A 22,383-nucleotide genomic window follows, 5' to 3' on the forward strand; every position below is an offset into this window, starting at 1 on the left:
GTGATCTTGCTTTGTCATACATTGGCCAAGCAGTAGTGATGGAAAATCACTATTAAGATAAGGTGTTACTATTTAGCTGGTTTTTGCAGATTTGATATTTCATTCCCTTGGAAGTAATTTCGTTCCTAAAAGCTATTGGAAACAAAATATTTTGCTGCATCTATATGGGGAAATCACTATTGCCGGACTATAGATAATACAGATGGGATATTTTTTTTTTGTTTTTTTAACCCTTTGTTTGGATCCTCAATTGTATAGTGGAAATGAGGATAAATTGAACATAGGAAATGAAGACAAAAGAAAACCAAGTAATTGTAATTTCCTAGACTATTGGAAATGAAGACAAAATCGATGCAAATGTTTGTTTCGGTTCATCAGGGAAGAAGAAGATGCTCTTCTGAAATGGAGGGTAGTTTTGAGATCAAATACATTTATATTATCTCCAAAATTTTCTTATTTTAGTCCCTAAGTTTTTTTCTTAACAGTAATTTTGATCTCTATATTTCAGAAATTATACTATTTAGTCTCTTTTGCTGTTGGCTTCACTATCTTGTATCTGAAAAACACAGAATTGCATTGCATCTGATACAAAAGGTTTGTCTTTTTTATTTGTTCATTTAGTTACAGGCAACACAAAGACTTCAATCAAGGATAGGTAACATGAGCTACAATAGGACTTCTCACTTGATGCAACCCATCATCCCAAACCAACGAGCCAGAGATCATAGGTTTGATCATTGTGGCTTCCACTGTCACAACAAAAGACTGCTTCTGCCCAAGAGACTGGAAGTAAAGAACATTTGGCTGAACTTGAATCTTAAGTCCTGCTGGTGCATTTACAATTGCCTTGTAAGTAGATTTTTGTGTCCCAACATTTGTGACAGTTCTCTGAAAATTCCGAGTTATAGATTCCCCATACTTGGTAGATAGAGCATAAGATGGGTAATTCAGATTCCAGACAGTTCCATTGTTTTCTGCAGAGCATGTGCTTTGATCTCCAGTGACAAGTTGAAGTTGTCTAGTGCTGTAACCTTGTCCACATAGAAATTTGACATAATCTACCTCTCCAGCATCATAAACTAAACCTGGGTCTTTAGCCTTAACAGGATTTATATGACCTGATCCGTACGCAAACTCTGCGTCCGGGTTAGTGTCAGGATTCATGTGATAAGCTGCATTGAAAGGTTAAATGCAAGGAGTTGGTTGACTTCATGCAATAGAATAACATACAGGGAAACATTCTTAGATATTACCTGTTGTCATCAGAGCTGACTTGATTGCATCAGGAGACCATGTTGGGTGAAATGACTTGACATAAGCTGCTGCACCAGATGCATGTGGACAAGACATGGATGTGCCAGAGATAATGTTGTATTTAACAAATCTGTTGTCTCCTTCTCTTCCTGTCACAGTGGAAGCTCCAGTCCATGCTGCTAAAATGTTCACTCCAGGAGCTGTCAGGTCAGGCTGCAAAGGATGATTAAGAAGTTACAAGAAGTAGAAAGAGGATGTGAAGTACAAGGAATTAAAATAAATAAATAATTTCCTTCAGATTACTTTTAGAATGTCCCTTGTTAATGGATTTGGTCCCCTTGAAGAAAATGAAACCACGGCTGGGGCCAACTCATCCTTAATTTCAATGCTCTTCAATATTGTTGCTGTCAGCTCACTGCTGGATCCAAAAAGAAATACAAATCAATTAGACCATGTAGCCTAGACCTGGCCACGATCCTATTCAGACCGTGAACTGAAATGGTTTCAGTTTACAAACCGGAGTGTAACGGCCAAATGTGGGGCCAGTTACAAGCCTTCCCCATTAAACCAAGACTGGAACTGCAGAAGTACCTATTCGAGTTTAAGTACTCCAAGATATGAGCTCCATCACTCATGCTTAATACAGAAGATGGTAAGATAAAACTAGCGGCCACATCTTTGAAAAATCCATTTTGCATGATGGAGCCAACTGCACCAGCAGCTACGGCTCCGGTTCCAATTGTTGCAGCATCACACAGAACAATTTTCCCTTCCACTAGAGTCTTGTTCAAGCTGCCTGAGATGCAGAGCCTGCATTTCAGTCATCTAAGTGTTATTACACACTGCTAAATCAGAATACTAAAGATTCAACAATCTTTATGCTCCTTTCTACCTGGAAGAGATCCCATCATATCCTGCAGTTTGATTTGGTGCTTCTCCACCATAGATGACGGGGTACATTGTATTTCCCAGATCAAAAGTATTTATTGAGAGTCCCTGTAATAGAAAAAAGTTAAATTATTATCATAGTTTAACAACTAAATCTTGAGAAATTGCATGATCACGTCCTGCACGGTGTGCTGCACTTGGGCTACGTGCTAGGCGCTCGGATTCAATCCTTTGGGATTGCATTTATGCCTAAATACCGAACAAGGACACATGGAGCACCTGTTGCCCTGCGTATGTGTGCTAGACTGCCTGTCTAGATGTCTAGCAGGAGACTTCCTGGGCCGGAATACCTGTCCAGGTATCTGGAGGGGACTTTTTAGGCCAGCGTTTACTCTATTTGGTGTCGAGCTCTGCCAGGCACGTGATTCTACCTTACAAAAGAAATTGCATGCTCACCTCATAAATTGCGCCATTACTCAGCTTCACCTTGCTTACAAACTTCCTGTCTATGGTGCTTGCAGCGACAGAAAGAGCCCAAGGCGAAAAGTTCAAGACACTTTCAGATATAGGACCTGAATTGCCAGCAGAATTGGATGTGAGAATCCCATTCTTCATTGAATGGAAAGCTCCAATTGCAATTGAATCCTGGAAATAGTCCATAGGCCATCCTCCAACTGAAAGAGATATTACATCAACTCCATCAGCAATAGCATCATCAAATGCTGCAAGAATGTCAGCATCTGAACATCCATCAGACCAGCAGATCTTGTACACAGCTATACGCGCACAAGGAACGCCTCCTCGAGCAGTTCCTGAACCAATACCGAGTAAGCTCGCATGGCTAACTACGTCCCCTGCTGCTGTTGATGCAGTGTGAGTCCCATGGCCTCCTGAATCTCTTGGTGAAGCAATATCTCCTGGATCTACTTCTCCTTCACTATGGTAAAATCGAGCTCCAACCACTTTGCTACAAGCACATATAAAATTGTTAACAGGTTAGGATATTCCTCCAAATTTTGCTTGTGGAAGTGAGAAACAAAGGGCTTAAAGTTTACTTGTTGCAAGTGAAATTGGAGGATCCTTGACAAACACCCTTCCATTTGGCTGGAGGTGGACCAAATCCTTTGTCATTAAAACTTTCAGCCTCGGGCCAAATCCCAGAATCAAGCATTCCAACAATGATGTCACTCTCATAGGTTGATCTTGTGACATTCAAAGGGAAACCTATGAAGTCCCAGGATCGTGTCGTGTGGAGTTTCTTCTTTTGACTACGAAACACAGACACTACACCTTCCATTCCTGAAAAAAAAAAAAGGATCAAAACTTGCATCAGAGTTATTAATTCTGATCTGGGTGTTCCTCTGTATCCTCTCTACACCCACCTTCCAGTTTCTGCTTCTCAGCTTCAGTCAACTTAGCAACAAAGCCATTGAAGCTCCTGTGATAGCTGTGGAGCAGCAAATCTGATGCACCGCTGTTGAATTTGATCCACTAGGAGAGTTAGCTCCAAGACATACTAATTCCAAATTAGATTTTGACCTCTAAAATTTGCAAGTCTAGTTAAATATTAACCTGCCAACAACTTCTTGTAGCATGCTGGTATGAAAAGCTGTCGCAGAAAAATCACCCTTTGGACGGTCACCCATGTACACAATAAATGTCTGCATCCGCAATTGCCAAGTTTTATTCAAATGTTATAGTTCTATCATGTCTATCTGCTAAGTTATAGTAAACTTTAATAAAGTTTTAATGTATGGTGGAGCTTTTTTTTTTTTTCTTTTGGTATGAAGTAGGCACAAAAATAGAGTACAAGTAATGAACGGCGGCTAGCCTCATCCTTCATGGTGTGAAGGTGAATATCTGGTTGGTAGATGGGAATAAAGAGAGTCGAACTCGAGATCTCACTCTACACCAGAGGAAGACCAACCAGGGAAGCATGTGAACTGGAGAGTTCACCCACTTCCGATGCCAAGATTACTCTCTAGAACCGATATGGGACCCATCAAGCTGTTTCTTATTTTCTTCATTAGGGGGAAGATTGTGCTGTGGGGTATAAGCTCTGGTTAAGCTAAAGTCAAGTTCTTCATAAGAGTTTTATATCTCACAAAAAGGAAAAGGACTTGTGATTTTGTTATTTAGCTTGCTAAACCTACAATGGCAGATAAGAATGAAACTAGAATGACTAAAATAAAAACAGTGCTAAGTAAAAAAGAGTGATAAAATTCATGGAAGAGCAAAACAAGAACTAATAGAGATGAAATTGAATGCCTTTCTCTCTGTTTCAGGTGTGCCATGGCAGCCAATAACAACACTAAAGGTGAGGCTTATAACAAAGAGAAGCCTTGGAAATGGGCAATTTTGGCTTGCCATTTGAGCAAGTCCTCCTCTGAGACTCAGAGATTGGAGCTTCTTGCTTCTAGTAGGAGGACTCTACAAGTGCTAATTTTCATGCAGATGCCAAACTAGAGCATAGCTTTTATAGATGTAAAATAAAGCACAATCGTTTGACTTTACAGTAAATTACAAAACCATTGGTAAGCCCGTCAACAGAGAAAATCCTTCCAAAGCCGGCCGGTTTCCATCAGGATTCTGCTGCCCATCACCGGACATGAAAAACAAGCCAAAATTAATTAAAAAAAAAAAAAAGGTTCAAGCTCTTGGCTTCTGGCTTTCCTATCCGTTTCCCTGAAGAGAGTCAAACGTCTGCGGGCTTTTTCTCATGTCATATTGCAGAGAAGTTGTTTTCGTCATTTAATTTTTAACTGATTTCTTGCATACACACCAAAACTAATTTCCTTATTTATTTTGAATATAATTTAGATTCAATATTTTAATAAATCAATTTTTATCTTTTTGGCTTTGTTATTTTCAAGTTGTTGATAACCCTTGTAATATGCAAAAAGGCAAATGGTTAACGACATCTAAATATATTATTATTATTTATAAATTAATAAAATACATCTTCTACATTATGTTTTATTTAGGAATAAAGGCCAGAAAAATTATGTAATTTTCAAATTTCTTTTATAATTAATTATATCTCATATTATAAAAATTTTCGATTAAATTATTTATGGCATAAGAAAATAAAAATTAAATTCAATTGGATATAAATTTTGTTTTATATTAATTGAATTGGATCACGCCTTGGATTTATCCTCTCTGAACAGAATCCAAGCTCCTTTCTTGGTTGGCTGCAAAATTTCCTTAATGGAGACAATAATGATGATAATGTGGATGTTATGTTATTCTGCCTTTTATGTTGGCATGTTTAGAAAGCTAGAAATTTTGCTCCTAATTCTTTGGTAACTATTGAAAGGGATAAGAACGATCTCGATGAATTAATCATTTTGGCAACTCCACAATCTCATTCTTTGCCTCAGTGGCGTTTAGTATCCACAAGTTCAAGGTTTGGAGTTAGGGTGACCATTTAGTCGGTTCATTTTAAAATCGAATTGAATTAAATAAATTGAAAACCGGTATTTATAAAAATTGAATCGAATCGATTTTAATTAAAAATCAAATTAAATTAAACCGGTCTGATTCAATTCGATTCGATTAATCGATTTAAATTTTTAATAAATTTTTATTTTTTATACTTTATTTTTAATATTTTAAAATTTAATTAGAATATTTTAACTTTAATATAATCTAATCTCTCTATATTATTGAAAATAATATACTATTATTACTAATCAGTTCGATTTGATTTTTTTGATTTTTTTTATTAAAATAAAATCAAATCGAAATAATTGAAATTTTTTTAAATTAAAACTCAAATTAAAATAAATAAAAAATTAAATTAAAATTTTAAATTAATTCAATTTGATTAATTTTTTCTTCTGATCACCCCTAATTTGTGGCTCTTTTACAATTAATTAGATGCGGCGACCCATATAAACAATGTGTGACTGCAAAAAAATCACATAAACATCTTATAATCTCATCAAATCTTGAAAAGGGTACTGAAAGAAAGCAACTTTAAAGAAAAATCTATCTGCCTTTTGATCATCCTGAGAAGCTGAGCTCCAGGCGAGGCTGAGTAAGAGAAGGAACCAATGGTATGATTTTTGGCCTGCCATTCTTTCAAGGATAAGCACTTCTCAGGTATGACAGATTATGTATATATAACTTCTTAAACAATAAATTCTGGTAAGTTTTCTAGGAATAATTCAAAAAAGTCATAATATTTTATATTTATTCAAATATCAACCCATGGAGTTATTATCAAAATTTCTTGATATTTGATTTATGGCATATATTAACTTATGGAGTAGTTATCAAAATTTCTTCCTATTTGATTTATTGTTTTTTTTTTAATTTTTTAAAAGAAATTTATTAATTTCCATAAGTTATTCAGTGAAATGGTCATCTTATGAAGCATGTTTTAATTAATTAAAATTTGTAGATAGTCTTATATAGACCAATTCACCATGTACAAGAAAGTATTTTTAACTCGAGATAATAAGAAATTAATTTTTTTTCACCAAATTTTAACGGGATTTAGTCTAATGCTTAGCAGGCGAGTTGATGATTTCCTTCTCAATTATACTTTCATTTCATTTTAAAAATATTTTTTAAAAAAATAAATAGGTACGCTATCAAATCATCAATTATCTAATGTTATTAATAAATTCCATAACCTAAACATTTTAACAACTCTCTTACATTAATATTAATTTATAGTCGTTGAATCTTAGAGTCGTGGAAGGATATCGTAATCCTTATATGACTATAGGCACTCCTCTCTTAAATTAATTTTTAAAATGAATTAGGCCTTAGACCTGACTTAAATTTAATATGGTATCAGAACCTTCCATTTGATATTGGGTCTCTCATGATTTTATGTACTAATAAAATTTTAGACGTATCCGATATTAAATCTCTCATAAATATGTCACGCACTAGTAAAATATTGGGCGTAAGGGGTGTATTGAATTCTATATCGATTGTGTAAAGGAGTAACGTGGATTTATATTAGTTATAGGTACTTCTTCCTTTAATTAGTTTTTCGTGAGTTAGGCCTGATAGTATTATTATATATTATTATATATAATTATATGTAATATTTATTACATTATAAATTATTCCAATAACTAAATATGTTAATTTGATATTAAATCTAGAATAAAATATAATATAAAAAATACAATTATAAATTTACATTTTGGTTGTAAGTTTAGGTTTATAGAATTATAAACATTTTTTATTATTACAGTAGAAACATTTTATATTTTTTTTCATTTCAACTAAATAACATTACTATTATCAGGTAAACCTGTATATTAGATGAGTTCAAGAAATTAAAAATGAAAGGGCAAAGGTAATAAATTCCATTAAACACTTACACTTTTAATTAAGACTTAAATAACATCAATTCAATATTTTTATTAATTATTTATTTATATTTTTATTAAGCGTGAAATAAGTATTCATTTAATATAATATTATTTTTAATAATAAAATATTTTTTTATAATATTTTACTTTTATAATTTTAAAAATTATTTGCTACTTCTATGTTTTTTCTTGATTTTTATATTAAATTTTTGGTATTTTGAATAAAATATTAAAATACTAAATTTTTATTTTTTAAAAAAACTATATTATGATTCACTTATTTTCACTTTAAAACCTATAATTCAATTTGTATTATTTTTGTGTCAAAATAGTATATGTAGCATCATGTCGTTAGCAAAATAGGGACAATTTTGTAACACTATTAAGAAATGTTAATATAGTAATTAAAATATAATTATTAATTAAAAAATAAAAATATAAAAAATATATTGTAGTTTTACTCATTTTTTATTTTAAAATTTATAGTTTAATTTGTGTTAAATTAATATTTTATGATATGATTTTCATATCAATATTTTTTATAACATTTAAAAATTATTACTTTTTATTAATAGCGATATTATATATACTATTTTGACATAAATTAAAATATTGATTTTAAAATAAAAAAATGGGTAAAATTACATAACACTTTTTATATTTAAAAAAAAAAAGAAAAAGGAAAGAAAGAGAGGGAAACAGGCTACTTCTCATGAAGAAAGGTAAATAGGAGCATTGTATGTGGAAGTTGGTGAACCAACACAAACATAGACTTGGTTAATACCTTTGAGGGTGAAGCAAAAAGGAGTAGAAAAAAAATTTTTTTTTTTCACTCAACTCATTTGTTTATAAAAAATTCTTTTTTACAAATAACAATTGGACAAAAAAAAACAAGTCTCATTCTTTGCCTTAGTGCCATTTAGTATCCACAAGTACAAGGTTTGAAGTCATCATTTAGTCGAATCGAATTAAATAAACTGAAAACGGGCATTTATAAAAATTGAATCGAATCGATTTTGATTAAAAATTAAATTAAATTAAATCAGTCTGATTCGATTCGATTTGATTTAATCGATTTAAATTTTTAATAAATTTTTATTTTTTATATTTTATTTTTAATATTTTAAATTTTAATTAAAATTTTTTAATTTTTAATATGATTTAATCTCTCTATATTATTAAAAATAATATACTATTATCACTAATCAATTCGATTTGATTTTTTTTTATTTTTTTATGATCAAAATGGAATCAAATCGAAATAATTAAAATTTTTTAAATTAAAAACCAAACCAAAATAAATAAAAAGTCAAATTAAAATTTTAAATTAATTCAATTCCACTTTTAAAACACCCCTATTTTGTGGCTCTTTTAAAATTAATTACATGCGGCTTTTGATAGTGTCTTCTTGGACTGGTGCAGGTTTAGTAGTAATCATTTTCTATAATATAAAGTAATATGTTTTAACTGTTATCTAATAGTAAAATTTAATTCCATTTCAAAAAAAAAAGTAAAATTTAATTATAATTAAACTTTTAAATTTAAGAACATGTCAAATTAATTCATAGCTAAACACTCATGAAATTAAGATAACTTATTTTTATGGTTTAAAAATAAAAAAAATAAAATTAATTATTATACAAGTGATATAAATATTTAATAATATCATCATATAATTATTAGATAAAAAAGGGATACGGCCAGGAAGAAAATTTAACTTATTTAGATGTTGATTGAATAGGTAATTTCTTTAAAAATAAAAAATATTCAATGAATAGATATACCTTAAGTTTTTTAATAAAATTAACTCATTAAAACTTAAATTGAATTTTGTTATTTGAAAAATAAAGTGAATTTTTAATATTATGGATAAGTGAACTTAAAATTTATTAATGTCTTAAAATTAGAAAAATTCGTACATTTATCTCAAATCTAATTTTTAAAAAAAAAATCACGAAAGTAAATTAATGAAATTAAAAAATTTTCTTAAAATTATTAAGGTACATATTTTAACGTACTCATAGATTTAGCCTAGTATTAAGTGTATTATCTATAAAATATAAGATATTTTCCATATTCAAATTAACTTTATTTTTCCTTCCAATAAAAGAAAAGCACACATGTGATGGTTCTTTATTTTTACAGGAATGCTTTTGATATGGTGATGATATGTTCCATAATTTTTATTATTTCACTACAAAAACAGTAATTGGGCTCCTCACTTGATGAACTCCATCATCCCAAATCAAAGAAGCAGAGACCATGGAATCATCTAAGCTCCCTTCAATTATAAGAGCAAAGGCCTGCTTCTCATGAACAGACGTAAATGAGAGTGTGCTAGGTTTCACTCTGATTTGAAGTCCTTGAGGCGAAATCACAGTAGCTTTGTATGTCGAAGTTGGTGACCCAACATTTGTGACAATCCTATTGTAGACTCGGCTAATAATCTCTGAAGGTGAAGCAGCAAGTGCAAACGAAGGATAGTTCAGATCCCAAACTGTTCCATTGGTTGCTGTAGAGCAGCTGCTGTTGTCGCCGGTAACCCTTTGCAGAAGACTAGTATCGTACCCTTGTCCACACAAGAACTTCACATAATCGGTTGGCTCAGCGTCGTAGATTAATCCAGGATCAATAGCCTTAGAAGGATTTATATGTCCAGCTCCATATGCAAATTCAGCTTCAGGGTTGATTTCAGAATTCATTGGAAAAGCTGAAAATTTCAGGCAAGCAAGAAATTAGACTTTTAGTGAGATAAAAATAGTTCACTAAAGATAAATTCGTTACTAAAAGATCAGTAACGAAATTAATATTCGCCACTAGATCACAAAAAACTGAGATACTAAAAATTTACCGGCGATTTTTATGATTAGTGGCGAAATTCTGGTGATTATTCATAAATTTTAGTACACTTTTAGTGGCTATTTTATTTTCACTTCTAAATTTTCGTCACAAAAATTCAATTTGTTGTACTGACGTATACATCAACATATATAGTTAATCATGATCTTCAAGAACTCACCGGTAGTCATGAGAGCAGATTTGATGGCAGCAGGAGACCATGTTGGGTGAAAGGATTTGACATAGGCAGCAGACGCAGTTGCATGTGGGCAAGCCATTGAAGTTCCTGAGATTATATTATAAGGTACTCTTCTTTTATCTCCTTGAATTTCAGTAACTGAAGAGAGTAATGACCAAGCAGCAAGAATATCAACTCCTGGGGCAGATATATCAGGCTGCAAGATCCATATACATTTAAAAGATTAGCCTATCATATTTAGAAGATTAGCTATTTGAACAAAGTCCTGTGAGTTAATTACCTTTAGAATATCAAGAGTAATTGGATTTGGACCTCTTGATGAAAATGAAGCCACATAAGGAGCCAAGGGATCATTTGCTGTATTACTTTTATATATGGCGGCAGCTGCATGTCTATAATTTGTTTGAAGAATTGTTAAGCTCAAAAATGACCTTGACAGTCAGTAGATTAAATCTCAATACATGATAAATCTAATAAATATAGAACTGAGATAGAGCTTATTTTAGACAAACCGTGTTGAGTTTATGTAGGAGAGAATGCTGCGACCGTCGTCACTGCCAAGGTAAGAAGCAGGCAATGGAAAAGAGAAAGCAACATCTTTAGGGCCTGGGTCTTGCATTACAACGCCAGCTGCACCAGCCATGAATGGAGCTCTCCCTGAAACTGATCTATCGCAAACAACTATTTTGCCCTTCACTAAACTTGGGTCCAATGAGTTTGTAGAGCAGAACCTGCATTTTTGTTACATATATCTGAATTAGTTTCCATTTTCAACTCTTTTGTTATATAGAAAAACAAAATTTCTTTTACCTGGACTTGGAACTTGTAAAATTTCCAGTGATGTTTGGAGCATCTCCTCCATAGATTATAGGAAACATGGCATTATTAAGATCAAATGTGTTTATGGAAATACCCTGGATTGATCAGCGAAATCATGTAAAAGATCACAAATGAAGACTAACAAATGTCTCAATCGCATATGTTCTAATAAAATATTTATTATTTATGTTAGCTTGAATTTTGACAAGTTTTTCATTATTCCTAATTTTTATTCCATCCTAAAATTTTTTTTTTTAGGTTTTAATTCACAGTTATATCCAAAACTTTATATTTTGGATAATAAACTAAATTTTTTCAATGCAATTGAATCTAAAAAGTTAATAGTAAACTACAATATAAACCTTGAATTTTTATATTCATAAACATATAATACTTTCATTTAAATTTTATATTAAAAATAAATTTATTTTATATTTACCATATGATAATATTAAATATGTTATATGGAATAAATATTTATTATAAATAAATTCTTATTATATAAATTATTACGTATAAATATTATATAATAAAATATTTTCTTAAATATTTATACTCAATATTATAAATTATGTACATGTTTTTATATGTGGAAAACCTTTACTCCATATCAATATATTGAATAAAATAAAATACTATAGATCTTAGTTCCTAAAGTTTTTTTTTTACAATTTAAATTTTTATTAATTTATAATTTGTATATAAAAGTGGGAATGGAAAGTAAATAAGTTAAAATAAAGATATAGATTTTAAAAACTATTTTATTAATTAACAAAACTACAGAGAATATATTATAATTTATAATAATTTTTAAAAATTTAATTTAGTACTCTTTCTATAATAATAACAAATTGAAAAAAAATTAGTTTTATTATAAAAATTTAAAATTTAAAATATAAATATGATTACTGAACGTTTGAATTTTTTCGTTCAATTAATCTTTGTGATAAATATTGTAATTTTCTGATTGTTATTAGTTGTTATAGATGTAGACTTTATAGTCAATATATTGTATCTTATGCCTATTTATTCTAACAATATGTTATAGAATTACAAGCACCCATTACCTCATAAGTTCTGTTATTTTGTAGCTGAACCTTGGTGAAGAACTTTCTGTCGATTGTGCTGGCTGCAACAGAAAGAGACCATGGTGAAAAATTTGTGATAGTTTTAACATCAGGTCCATCATTTCCTGCGGAGTTTGAAGTCAAAATCCCATTTCTCATAGCATGAAAAGCTCCAATTGCAATAGAATCCTTAAAATAGTCTAAAGGAATAGATCCCCCAATAGAACTAGATATGATATCAACTCCATCAGCAATTGCATCATCAAATGCTGCAAGAATATCAGCATCTGCGCAGCCGTCTGACCAACAAACTTTGTACACAGCAATCCTAGCCGATGGAACTCCGCCGCGGGCTGTTCCTATGGCAAGGTCATACAGGCTTGCCTTGTTAACTAATCCCCCAGCCACAGTTGAAGCTGTATGTGTTCCATGGCCTTGTGAATCTATTGGAGATTTGAGATCATGTGCACCAAATAAGCCATCGCTTTTGTAAAATTTTGCTCCGATGATTTTGCTGCACATATAGAGATCATGGATCTATTGAATTTTCAAATGAAACATATTATTATATTTTGAATTCATTGGAATCAGGTCTGGATATATTTTTTCTGATTTAATAATAGTTCCCATTATATTTGTATATGAGTTGTTGGAAGTTTACTTGTTGCAAGAGAAATTGAATGAGACATCGCAAGAGCCCTGCCATTTGGAAGGTGGCGGACCAAATCCTTCGTCATTAAAGCTGGGAGACACTGGCCAAATTCCAGTGTCAATCATTCCAACAATGATCTCGCTTTCAAGATTCGTTCTTTTAACCTCCTCGGAAAATCCCATGAAGTCCCATGATCTTGTTGTATGAAGCTTCTTCTTTTCATTAAGAAACACAGATACTACACCTTTCATTCCTGCATTTCCAGATCAGTTACACTGTTGTTCATCACCTTATTAAAGATAACACCACTCCCTTTTCTTGCCACTCCCTTTATTTATTTATATTTGGATATATATTCCATAATAAAAAAGAAATTAAAACTACTTTTCAACATTAGAATTCTGAGTTAGGACTTGGGTTTCGTTTTCTGGTTCCGCAGACGACTGAATTTTTTTTATTTTTTTCGAAACGACTAGAGTTCAAGCTTGCACTTCTCGGCAATGGAGTTCTATTAAAGAAAAAATACACCAACCTGCAATCTTTTGCGCTTCATATTCAGATAGCTTTGCAACAAACCCAAGGAACGTCCTTTTGAAGATCAGTACACTTTCAGAAGAGAAATTTCTAAAACAATATGAATCTTATTTAGTGAGATTCATGAATGAAGTAGTTTTCACCCATAAATGATTATACACAGTATAAAACCTAACCTGCCAGTGGCTTCATGTAGCATGCTCAAGTGGAGAGATGAAATGGAGACTTGATCCGTATCAGGCCGGCGACCCATATAAACAACGTATGACTGCAAAAATTCACATAAATATCTTATAATCTCATCAAATCTTGAAAAGGGTACTGAAAGAAAGCAAGTTTAAAGAAAAATCTATCTGCCTTTTGATCATCCTGAGAAGCTGAGCTCCAGGCGAGGCTGAGTAAGAAAAGGAACCAAAGGTATGATTTTTGGCCTGCCATTCTTTCAAGGATGAGCACTTCTCAGGTATGACAGATTATGTATATATAACTTCTTAAATAATAAACACTGGATAATATATTAATAATTTTATACAAAGTAAGAAGTTTTCTAATATCAACCCATGGAGTGATTATCAAAATTTTGATTTACTGTATATACTAACTCACGAGTCATTATCAAAAGTTCTTCCTATTTGAATTATTGTTTTTTTTTAATTTTTTAAAAGAAATTTATTAATTTCCATAAGTTATTCAGTGAAATGGTCATCTTATGAAGCCGGTGTTAATTAATTAGAATTTATAGATAGTCTTATATAGACCAATTCACCATGTACAAGAAGTATTTTTAACTAGAGAAAATAAGAAATTATGTTTTTTTTTTCGCCAAATTGTAACGGGATTTAGTCTAATGCCTAGCATGCGAGTTTAAAAATACTTTAAAATTATTTTTTTAAAATATAAATAGGTACACTATGAAATCATCAATTATCTAATGTTATTAATAAATTCCATAACCTAAACATTTTAACAACTCTCTTACATTAATTTACTGTATTATTATGTTTTATTTATAAGTCAAATTCTAACCAGTTCACGAAGGACTCCAATCTATGAGTTTGCTATCAAAGGAACTTGATGATCTAAAATCCAGAAAATAGAGTTTTACAAGAGTTCTGTAATAATAGAAAAACTTAGTTCTAGAGGAGGGCCTTCCTCCTTATATCTGTTTCCTTTTGTCTGCTAGTGACGTATAAAGGCCTCTCTACTATATGACCACTTTTCTTGTCGAACGGGTTCGTTCATTCGTACGGACAACGCAGAGACCCTCCTGTGTCAGGCGGCTATTTAATTCCCTTCGGCGCGCGAGTGGACAGGACTGCAAATTGACTGGGCTTGCTGCCTTTTCCCTTCACGACCGGGTATCAGGGAAAGAGACCGAGGCCCAAGGAAGATCTGGTCTTAAAAGTGAGCGGACTGAGCCTGATTCATTTGGGGGGCTTAGCAGTTTTTAGATAATGGGCTGGCATCAGAGGCCTGGTCCTAGGCCGGGGCGGAGAGATCCAGAGATTATCAGAACTGATCCAGAAATATAATTATACGTAATATTTATTACATTATAAATTATTCTAATAACTAAATATGTTAATTTGATATTAAATTTAGAATAAAATATAATATAAAAAATACAATTATAACTTTACCTTTTGGTTGTAAGTTAGGTTTATAGAATTATAAACATTTTTTATTATTAGAGTAGAAACATTTTATATTTTGTTATTAGATGAGTTCAAAAAATTAATAATGAAAGGGCAAAGGCAATAAATTCCATTAAACACTTACACTTTAAATTAAGAGTTAAATAACATCAATTCAATATTTTTATTAATTAATTATTTATATTTTTATTAAGCGTCAAATAAGTATTTATTTAATATAATATTATTTTTAATAATAAAATATTTTTTAATAATATTTTACTTTTATAATTTTAAAAATTATTTACTATTTTTATGTTTTCTTTTAATTTTTATGTTAAATTTTTGATATTTTGAATTAAAAATTAAAATATTAAATTTTAATTTTTTTTAAAAAAATATTATGATTTAATTATTTTCACTTTAAGATAATTTATATCAAAATAGTACTTATAATATCATATCGTTATCATCTGATACCGTAAAAAAATACTAATATGGTCGTTATCATCTGTAAATTAATTCTAAATTATCGTTATCTCCCTGGATTCAATCTTAATTCTACATTCCGGCCCAAGCTCTGAACCATGAAGGAGGCCCACCCCCTCCATATGGATCCCTCAGCACGCGCACCCAGATAGAATTAGAGACTGTTACGCATGGAGCATGAATCTGATTTTCTTGTACGTCCGTATCAACGTGACATGGACATGTGGTCCAATGACAGACATCCCGTCATACGTCGCTGACAGGCAATGAAAATAGATAAAAGGAGGATTGCCCTCCTATAGTAGGGGACTTTTTTTTTTTAGGAGCTTTTACAAAAATCCTGGTAAAATTCTACTTTTCTGAATCTCAGACTACGTATATTATTTTGATATAAATTAGAATATCGGCTCTAAAATAAAAAAATTAATAAAATTACATAACACTTTTTATAATTTCTTTTAAAAAAAAGAAAAAAGAAGAAAAAGGTAAGTAGGAGATGCTAGCTTTGTATGTGGAAGTCGGTGAACCAACACAAACATAGACATGGTTAATAACCTTTGGGGGTGAAGCAAAAAGGAGTAGATTTTTTTTTTTTTCACTCAACTCATTTTTTTATGAAATATTCTTTTTTAGAAATAACAATTTTTTTTAAAAAAAAAAAAGCAAACTAAAGTAAAATTTAAACATTAATATATGGGATTATAGTATAGTTTCAGTTGTTAGCAACCATCATTATTATTGCCTCACTAAAAGTCAGATTTTTAAAATTTTAATAAAGTGTAATTTACCTGCATTATATATTTTATTAATAAAAAAATAATATATTAATTAAAATTATTATAAGTTTTATAATTAAATTTAAAATAATAAACTTTTAATAGATAGATGCATATACACTTTAATATAGTTAGATACGAGACTTTCTTTAACAAAATCATACTTATTTGTGAGATAATTTAGAATTAATTTACACATATTATCAATAAGAGTTCATTTATTTTATCGGTTCATCCGTTACTCAACTGAATTTAATTTAATTTTTAAATAACTAAAATTTAGTTTAATTTTTAAACTCATTTAATAAATAAATTAAATTAGAGTTGATTTATTTTTAAATTGGCAAATATATTCGTAAACAGTTTTGTAAACAGTTTTATAAAACATATTGAAATTTTAAAATTAATATTATAATAAAACTAATCTAAATTTTATATATACGTTTACAAGGAAAATCTAATTTTTTAAAAAATCAAATTTAATTTTTTTAAAAATCAATCTTATATAATTTAATTATACTCTTAAAATTTAAATTTATTCGGATCATTAAAATTCAAGAATTTATTCATTATCATTGTATGAACTAATTTTTATATATTTATTTAACATTAATTTAAACTAAAATTTATTATACATATAAATAAATAAAATTTTTCGTGAATTATTTAAGACTAAATTCAATAAAAATTCGATTCATCTAAATTTATTTGCTAAACGAAATAAACTTAATTTTATTATCCACTCGAATTCAAAATGAGTAAAACTTGAATTTAAAAATCATTAACGAATTAAGTTTGAACTCTTTAAATTTCGACTCAATTCGATTTAATTTATTTACGGTCTTCTAAACATTTAAGAAATAACTAATAAAAAAATTAAGTTATTTAGTAAAAAATTACTTTTATCATTTGAAAAAATAAAGTTAATTTCTGCATTTTTATATATAAATTTTAATTTATTTTTTATTTTTTAATATTAAAATTAATTTATAAAAATAAATTATTTTTAAAACATAATTAATTTAATATTTAAAAAAATTACTTTTATCATTAGATTTAATTTATTTACACTCTTCTAAACATTTAAGATATGACTAATAAAAAAATTAAGTTATTTGTTAAAAAATTACTTTTATCATTTGAAAAAATAAAGTTAATTTCTGGATTTTTATATATAAATTTTAATTTATTTTTTTATTTTTTTTAATATTAAAATTAAATTATAAAAATAAATTATTTTTAAAACATAATTAAATTATAAAAAAATTTCCCATGTTATTTTTTTTTCTAAACAAATTGGAAGTTAATCTGATCAAATCATGAACTACTCACTTCTTTTATATTAACTTAATTAAAATTCTTCCATCATCTGTAAAATCATGTGCATTTATATAATTAATTATATTTATTTACTATATTTTTTTTCTCACCGCATTAAATTTTTTGTTTATACAAGCTCAATGATAATGAAATATCACCATATGTATGGTCATATACAGAATCTCGTGGAGAGACACATCTAGACCTCTTGAATTCAATAAATATATAAAGGAAAATTTATTTTTTAGTATTTAAAATATAGCGTAATTAATGGATTCGTCTCTCTATTTTTAAAACTCAATATTTTCATCCATGAGATTTAATTCCGTCAAAATTAGAGATCTCTGTCAAAAATATCATTAATGATAGGAAAAATAACCGAACTACCTTTTCTATAACTCAATATTTTAGCCTCTGAAATTTAATCTTTATAAATTTATAGATCTCTCTCAAAGAATTGAAGGAAAAATACATTTTCGTCCCTAAGATATTACATAATTAACAGATTTGTCCTTCTATATTTTGAATTTAACACGTTAGTCTCTAAAATTTAATTTCGTCAAAATTCAAACAATAAAATCTCAAATTCAATCTTTATAAATAAATAAAATTTTCAATAAATTTAAGATTTAAATTCAATAATAAAAATAAAAATATATAAAATTTAAATTATTAAAAATAAAAAGTTAAAACTCAATAAAAATTTAATAAAGTTAAAATTCAATAGAAATTATTTTTGTGATATTATTCATTGTCGATCACTGCTTGCTATTTAAAAAATTTATTAAAATATCTCTGACATTTTAAAAAGTATACAAGTTAATTTTTACATTAATTTTAGTCGTGAAATATTATAAAAAAATTTCTAAAATCCCCTAATATGGAGGGACTAATTAGTAAATTTTTTAATAATTCGAGGAATTAACTAATTATTTTTTCTAAATTATAGGGACTAAATAATAAAATATTTAGTGATAAAATCAATAGATAAACTAACTAGTAGAATTTTTAAAATGTTAGGAACATTTCAATATATTTTTTAAAATTGAGAGATTAAGTAGTAAGTTTTTTCATATTATATGATTTTTTTTTCATTTTATTATTGATAAAAGTATTTTTAAAATTATATTTATTCTCTTTCCTTTGATAAGTTGAAATTATTGACTTAATAGAAATTTTTTATAGAGAGATCTTGAATTTTGATGAAATTAAACAATCTCTTAAATTTTGATGGAATTAAATTTTAAGAACGAAAGTGTTGAGTTCTAAAAATATATGAACAAATTTATTAATTAATTATGTTATATGTTAAAAATTAAAAATAATTTAAATATTTTTTTTAAATACCTCTCTCTCATAATTTTTTAAAACTTTTTTATTTAATAAAAATTTTAAAAAAATTAATTAATATTTATTCATTTTCAATTTTATTTTTTATTAAACATAATAATAATTTTTATAGTTTAATGAGTTGGATTAGAAAATAGATCTTCTATTATAAAGATATTGGATGGAGTTTAGAGGAATTAAACCCTAAAACACCTCAGTGTTCAATTCAATTCTGATGATCTGAGATCTAGAAAAATAGGGTTTTACATCTGTTTCCTTCGCCTGCTAGTGACGTATGACAGACTGTCTGTCATTGAACCACCTGTCCCTGCCACGTTGATATGGACGTACGAGAAAATCAGATTCCTGCTCCATGCGTAACGGCCTCTGATTTTTCCCGAACGCGTATGCGGGTGGTCTCCTGTGACGGATGGGTAGGCCTCCTTCTTGATCCTGAGCTCCATTGGGTCGGACGTGATGAGCCGGCCTGATCGAAAAAGTCAACTGGGGCCCAGTCTTAAGACTGAGTGGACCCTCACATAATAGGCTGGTATCGTGGGGCTGACTCCAAACCGAAGTGGAGAAATCAGCGGTCATCAAATACATTTGTGGCCACTCATCTATCGACACAATTTATTATTACATATACTAATTTCACTATTTAATTTGAATTCCCAAACTTAATATGTAATTATTTGTCTATTGATATTGAACATTTTAAATACCAGGTGTAATGGAGAAATTGCTATTTTCTTTTCATAATATAACTAATAAAAAATTAAATTTAAAAAAAAAAATTCTGTAACCTCGTATATCTTGAACCAATCAATTCAAATTTCAAATTAAAATATCATGGATTAAATGTGAAATTTATTTTCAAATTTAAAATAAAATTATGATTGCATAATCAAATTATCCTAAATTTAATTTAAAAAAAAAATTAGGAACTAATCATGTTCAAATTTTATTTTTATAAAAAAAAATTAGAATACAAATTCCAACTTTCAATTTTGGATTTTTTTTAATTAGAAAGATATGATATAATAATTTAAAATTTAAAGCCCAGGAGTTTCGCTCCTTAACCCAAATGAAAAGCCGTTTTAAATGGCTTTTCGTCCGTTATTCTGTTTTTATTCTTCTCTCCCTTTTGGAAAACGCCTCTTCTCCCTTCTTTTCCCTCAACTTTCTCCTGCACCAAAAGCTTCCAACTTCATTTCAATTTTCAATTTCCATTGATTTTTTTTCTTTCATGGTATGTTTCTTACTTTCACTTTCAATCCCTTTCAATGCATATCTCTTTTGTTATGTGAAATGTTTATGGATCTGACATGTAGGTTTTGGAAGGAGAACGATAGAACAAGAAGAAGTAGAGGAAGAATAAAATAGTAATAATTTTAATGGCTTACAAGGTGGATCATGAGTACGATTACCTTTTCAAGATTGTATTGATTGGAGATTCAGGTGTTGGTAAGTCCAACATTCTTTCCAGGTTTACTCGTAATGAGTTCTGCTTGGAATCCAAGTCTACTATTGGCGTGGAGTTTGCTACCAGGACTCTTCAGGTACCCTTTATCATCTCCCTGAATTGGGATCTTTGCATTTTTTTCCCCTAATTTTTTTCCTTCACTTGCTCATTCCCATTTGCTTTTTTTAATTTCTTTTGCGAGAATAAACACATATTTAAATCTCTTATAATATGTCTTTGAGACAAAATTTCCATTGAAAATCTCGAGTTCGAAATTTATCGGAAAAAAAAAAACAAATGCCGTTGTTCTTATTACTCAATGTGATCATGTGACACTGAAACATGATGAATATGAACATTAATTTTTGCATAGGAAATATGAGTTTGCATTGTGGAGTTGATGATAAGCAGAGATATTATTATGATATGTGCATATTCTGATGAGATTAGCAATTTTTATATAGTCATTTGGTAATTTTGGTAAGCAGTGTGGTGGGAAACTGGTAGGTATTAGAATTCCCACTGGTGGGTTTGTTCATTGAAATTATTTGTGAAGATTGAATTAATCAAGCTTAGTTATTTATAAAGTAATCAGTAGTTGAATATAGGCACCTTAGATCTTCAAAAAATATACATTATGCATCTTAGTATCCAAAATTATATGACCATATGATTATGACATTTTCCCATAATTGAATTAGGGGTAGGATTTGTGATGTTGGGTAGTGAAATGGTGGACTCCACACAAGTGTTGCAGTTGTCTGTTTCTACAGCTTAAACTTCTAAGTTTGATACAGGTAGAAGGGAAGACGGTCAAAGCACAGATATGGGACACAGCTGGTCAAGAAAGGTACAGAGCCATCACCAGTGCATACTACAGAGGTGCAGTTGGTGCCCTCTTGGTTTATGACATAACAAAGAGGCAAACTTTTGACAATGTCCAGAGGTGGCTTCGCGAACTAAGAGACCATGCAGATTCCAACATTGTGATCATGATGGCTGGAAACAAGTCTGATCTGAACCACCTGAGAGCAGTCTCCTCAGATGATGCTCAATTGTTGGCTGAGAAGGAATGCCTTTCATTTCTTGAGACTTCAGCATTGGAAGCTTTAAATGTTGAAAAGGCATTCCAGACCATTCTGCTTGATATCTACCACATTATTAGCAAGAAAGCTCTTGCAGCACAGGAAGCAGCTAATTCAACTGGACCTCCTCAGGGAACCACAATTAATGTTGCAAATCTTTCTGCTAATACAAACAAGAGACCTTGTTGTTCTAATTAGCAAGATCCTGAAGTCAAGCATTCCAGGAAATTTTTTCAATTTTGGCCATTTGACAGAAAAGGGAAGATACCCTTTTCACCTTCTGTCATATACTCTTCAGAGAGGCCATGTGGGAAGGAGGAAGGTTTATAGTTGCTTAGAAATCAATTCAGCAAATGATCAAAAGGACATCCTGTGTTAGTGGAGGAGTATAGCTGGAAAAGTGCTGTTCCTCTAGAGTAGGTAATTAAAGAAGGTTCTCTCAAATTTGTGACAGATCTTATAACTGATTAATTCTTTGAATTTTAGGAATTATGGTAATTAAGAATGCATTGTTCTCTCAATGATCAGCATTGCATAGTTGAACAATTTTATACCCTTTTCATAATTGCTGTAGGCAAATTTATATGAATTACCGAAAGGTAACAATTGAGATTGTCCCATATGTATGATTACAAGCAATTCCTTGGAATGAATAGTTGTCTTTTCCTTCATGTCTAAATAAGTGTGTGTGAAAA

General features: G+C 29.8%; 3 protein-coding genes across 4 annotated transcripts; 1 reads left to right on the forward strand and 2 right to left on the reverse strand.

Annotated features, from left to right (window-relative positions):
• Positions 1 to 553: 553 nt before the first annotated feature.
• LOC110625331 (cucumisin) lies at positions 554 to 4,577 on the reverse strand. 2 transcript variants are annotated; one of them, XM_021770948.2, is made up of 10 exons: positions 4,411 to 4,577; positions 3,715 to 3,803; positions 3,525 to 3,616; positions 3,198 to 3,441; positions 2,599 to 3,109; positions 2,147 to 2,250; positions 1,846 to 2,064; positions 1,558 to 1,669; positions 1,254 to 1,467; positions 554 to 1,172 (listed from the first exon to the last, which is right to left on the reverse strand). In XM_021770948.2, the coding sequence occupies exons 1-10, from the start codon at positions 4,510 to 4,512 to the stop codon at positions 646 to 648; spliced, it is 2,214 nt and encodes a 737-aa protein (XP_021626640.2). In that variant the 5' UTR covers positions 4,513 to 4,577; the 3' UTR covers positions 554 to 645. The 2 variants fall into 2 exon arrangements, with proteins under 2 accessions (XP_021626640.2, XP_043816791.1); XM_043960856.1 differs by having other exon boundaries at positions 1,558 to 1,672.
• Positions 4,578 to 9,581: 5,004 nt separating this feature from the next.
• LOC110624611 (cucumisin) lies at positions 9,582 to 14,032 on the reverse strand. The gene is made up of 10 exons (XM_021769819.1): positions 13,948 to 14,032; positions 13,767 to 13,858; positions 13,589 to 13,680; positions 13,066 to 13,309; positions 12,405 to 12,918; positions 11,329 to 11,432; positions 11,031 to 11,249; positions 10,799 to 10,910; positions 10,501 to 10,714; positions 9,582 to 10,191 (listed from the first exon to the last, which is right to left on the reverse strand). The coding sequence occupies exons 1-10, from the start codon at positions 14,026 to 14,028 to the stop codon at positions 9,668 to 9,670; spliced, it is 2,196 nt and encodes a 731-aa protein (XP_021625511.1). The 5' UTR covers positions 14,029 to 14,032; the 3' UTR covers positions 9,582 to 9,667.
• Positions 14,033 to 20,243: 6,211 nt separating this feature from the next.
• LOC110624612 (ras-related protein Rab2BV) lies at positions 20,244 to 22,292 on the forward strand. Its single transcript, XM_021769820.2, has 3 exons — positions 20,244 to 20,390; positions 20,473 to 20,700; positions 21,401 to 22,292. The coding sequence occupies exons 2-3, from the start codon at positions 20,536 to 20,538 to the stop codon at positions 21,884 to 21,886; spliced, it is 651 nt and encodes a 216-aa protein (XP_021625512.1). The 5' UTR covers positions 20,244 to 20,390; positions 20,473 to 20,535; the 3' UTR covers positions 21,887 to 22,292.
• Positions 22,293 to 22,383: the final 91 nt, after the last annotated feature.

This window comes from Manihot esculenta, chromosome 10 (genome assembly GCF_001659605.2).
Source record: "Manihot esculenta cultivar AM560-2 chromosome 10, M.esculenta_v8, whole genome shotgun sequence".
Classification (NCBI taxonomy): Eukaryota; Viridiplantae; Streptophyta; class Magnoliopsida; order Malpighiales; family Euphorbiaceae; genus Manihot; species Manihot esculenta.

What these genes read in the sequence shown, in the direction of transcription:
- LOC110625331 (XM_043960856.1), bottom strand. Translation starts at nt 4,512, where the DNA reads ATGGCAAGCCAAAATTGCCCATTTCCAAGGCTTCTCTTTGTTATAAGC. An exon ending in TGAGAAGCAGAAACTGGAAG is followed by an intron (nt 3,442 to 3,524) that starts GTGGGTGTAGAG and finishes TTTTTTTTTCAG; the next exon opens with GAATGGAAGGTGTAGTGTCT. An exon ending in GAGTACTTAAACTCGAATAG is followed by an intron (nt 1,673 to 1,845) that starts GTACTTCTGCAG and finishes TTTTGGATCCAG; the next exon opens with CAGTGAGCTGACAGCAACAA.
- LOC110624611 (XM_021769819.1), bottom strand. Translation starts at nt 14,028, where the DNA reads ATGGCAGGCCAAAAATCATACCTTTGGTTCCTTTTCTTACTCAGCCTC. An exon ending in AAAATAACAGAACTTATGAG is followed by an intron (nt 11,433 to 12,404) that starts GTAATGGGTGCT and finishes TGATCAATCCAG; the next exon opens with GGTATTTCCATAAACACATT. An exon ending in TTTACAAGTTCCAAGTCCAG is followed by an intron (nt 11,250 to 11,328) that starts GTAAAAGAAATT and finishes ACAAAAATGCAG; the next exon opens with GTTCTGCTCTACAAACTCAT.
- LOC110624612 (XM_021769820.2), top strand. Translation starts at nt 20,536, where the DNA reads ATGGCTTACAAGGTGGATCATGAGTACGATTACCTTTTCAAGATTGTA. An exon ending in TTGCTACCAGGACTCTTCAG is followed by an intron (nt 20,701 to 21,400) that starts GTACCCTTTATC and finishes AGTTTGATACAG; the next exon opens with GTAGAAGGGAAGACGGTCAA.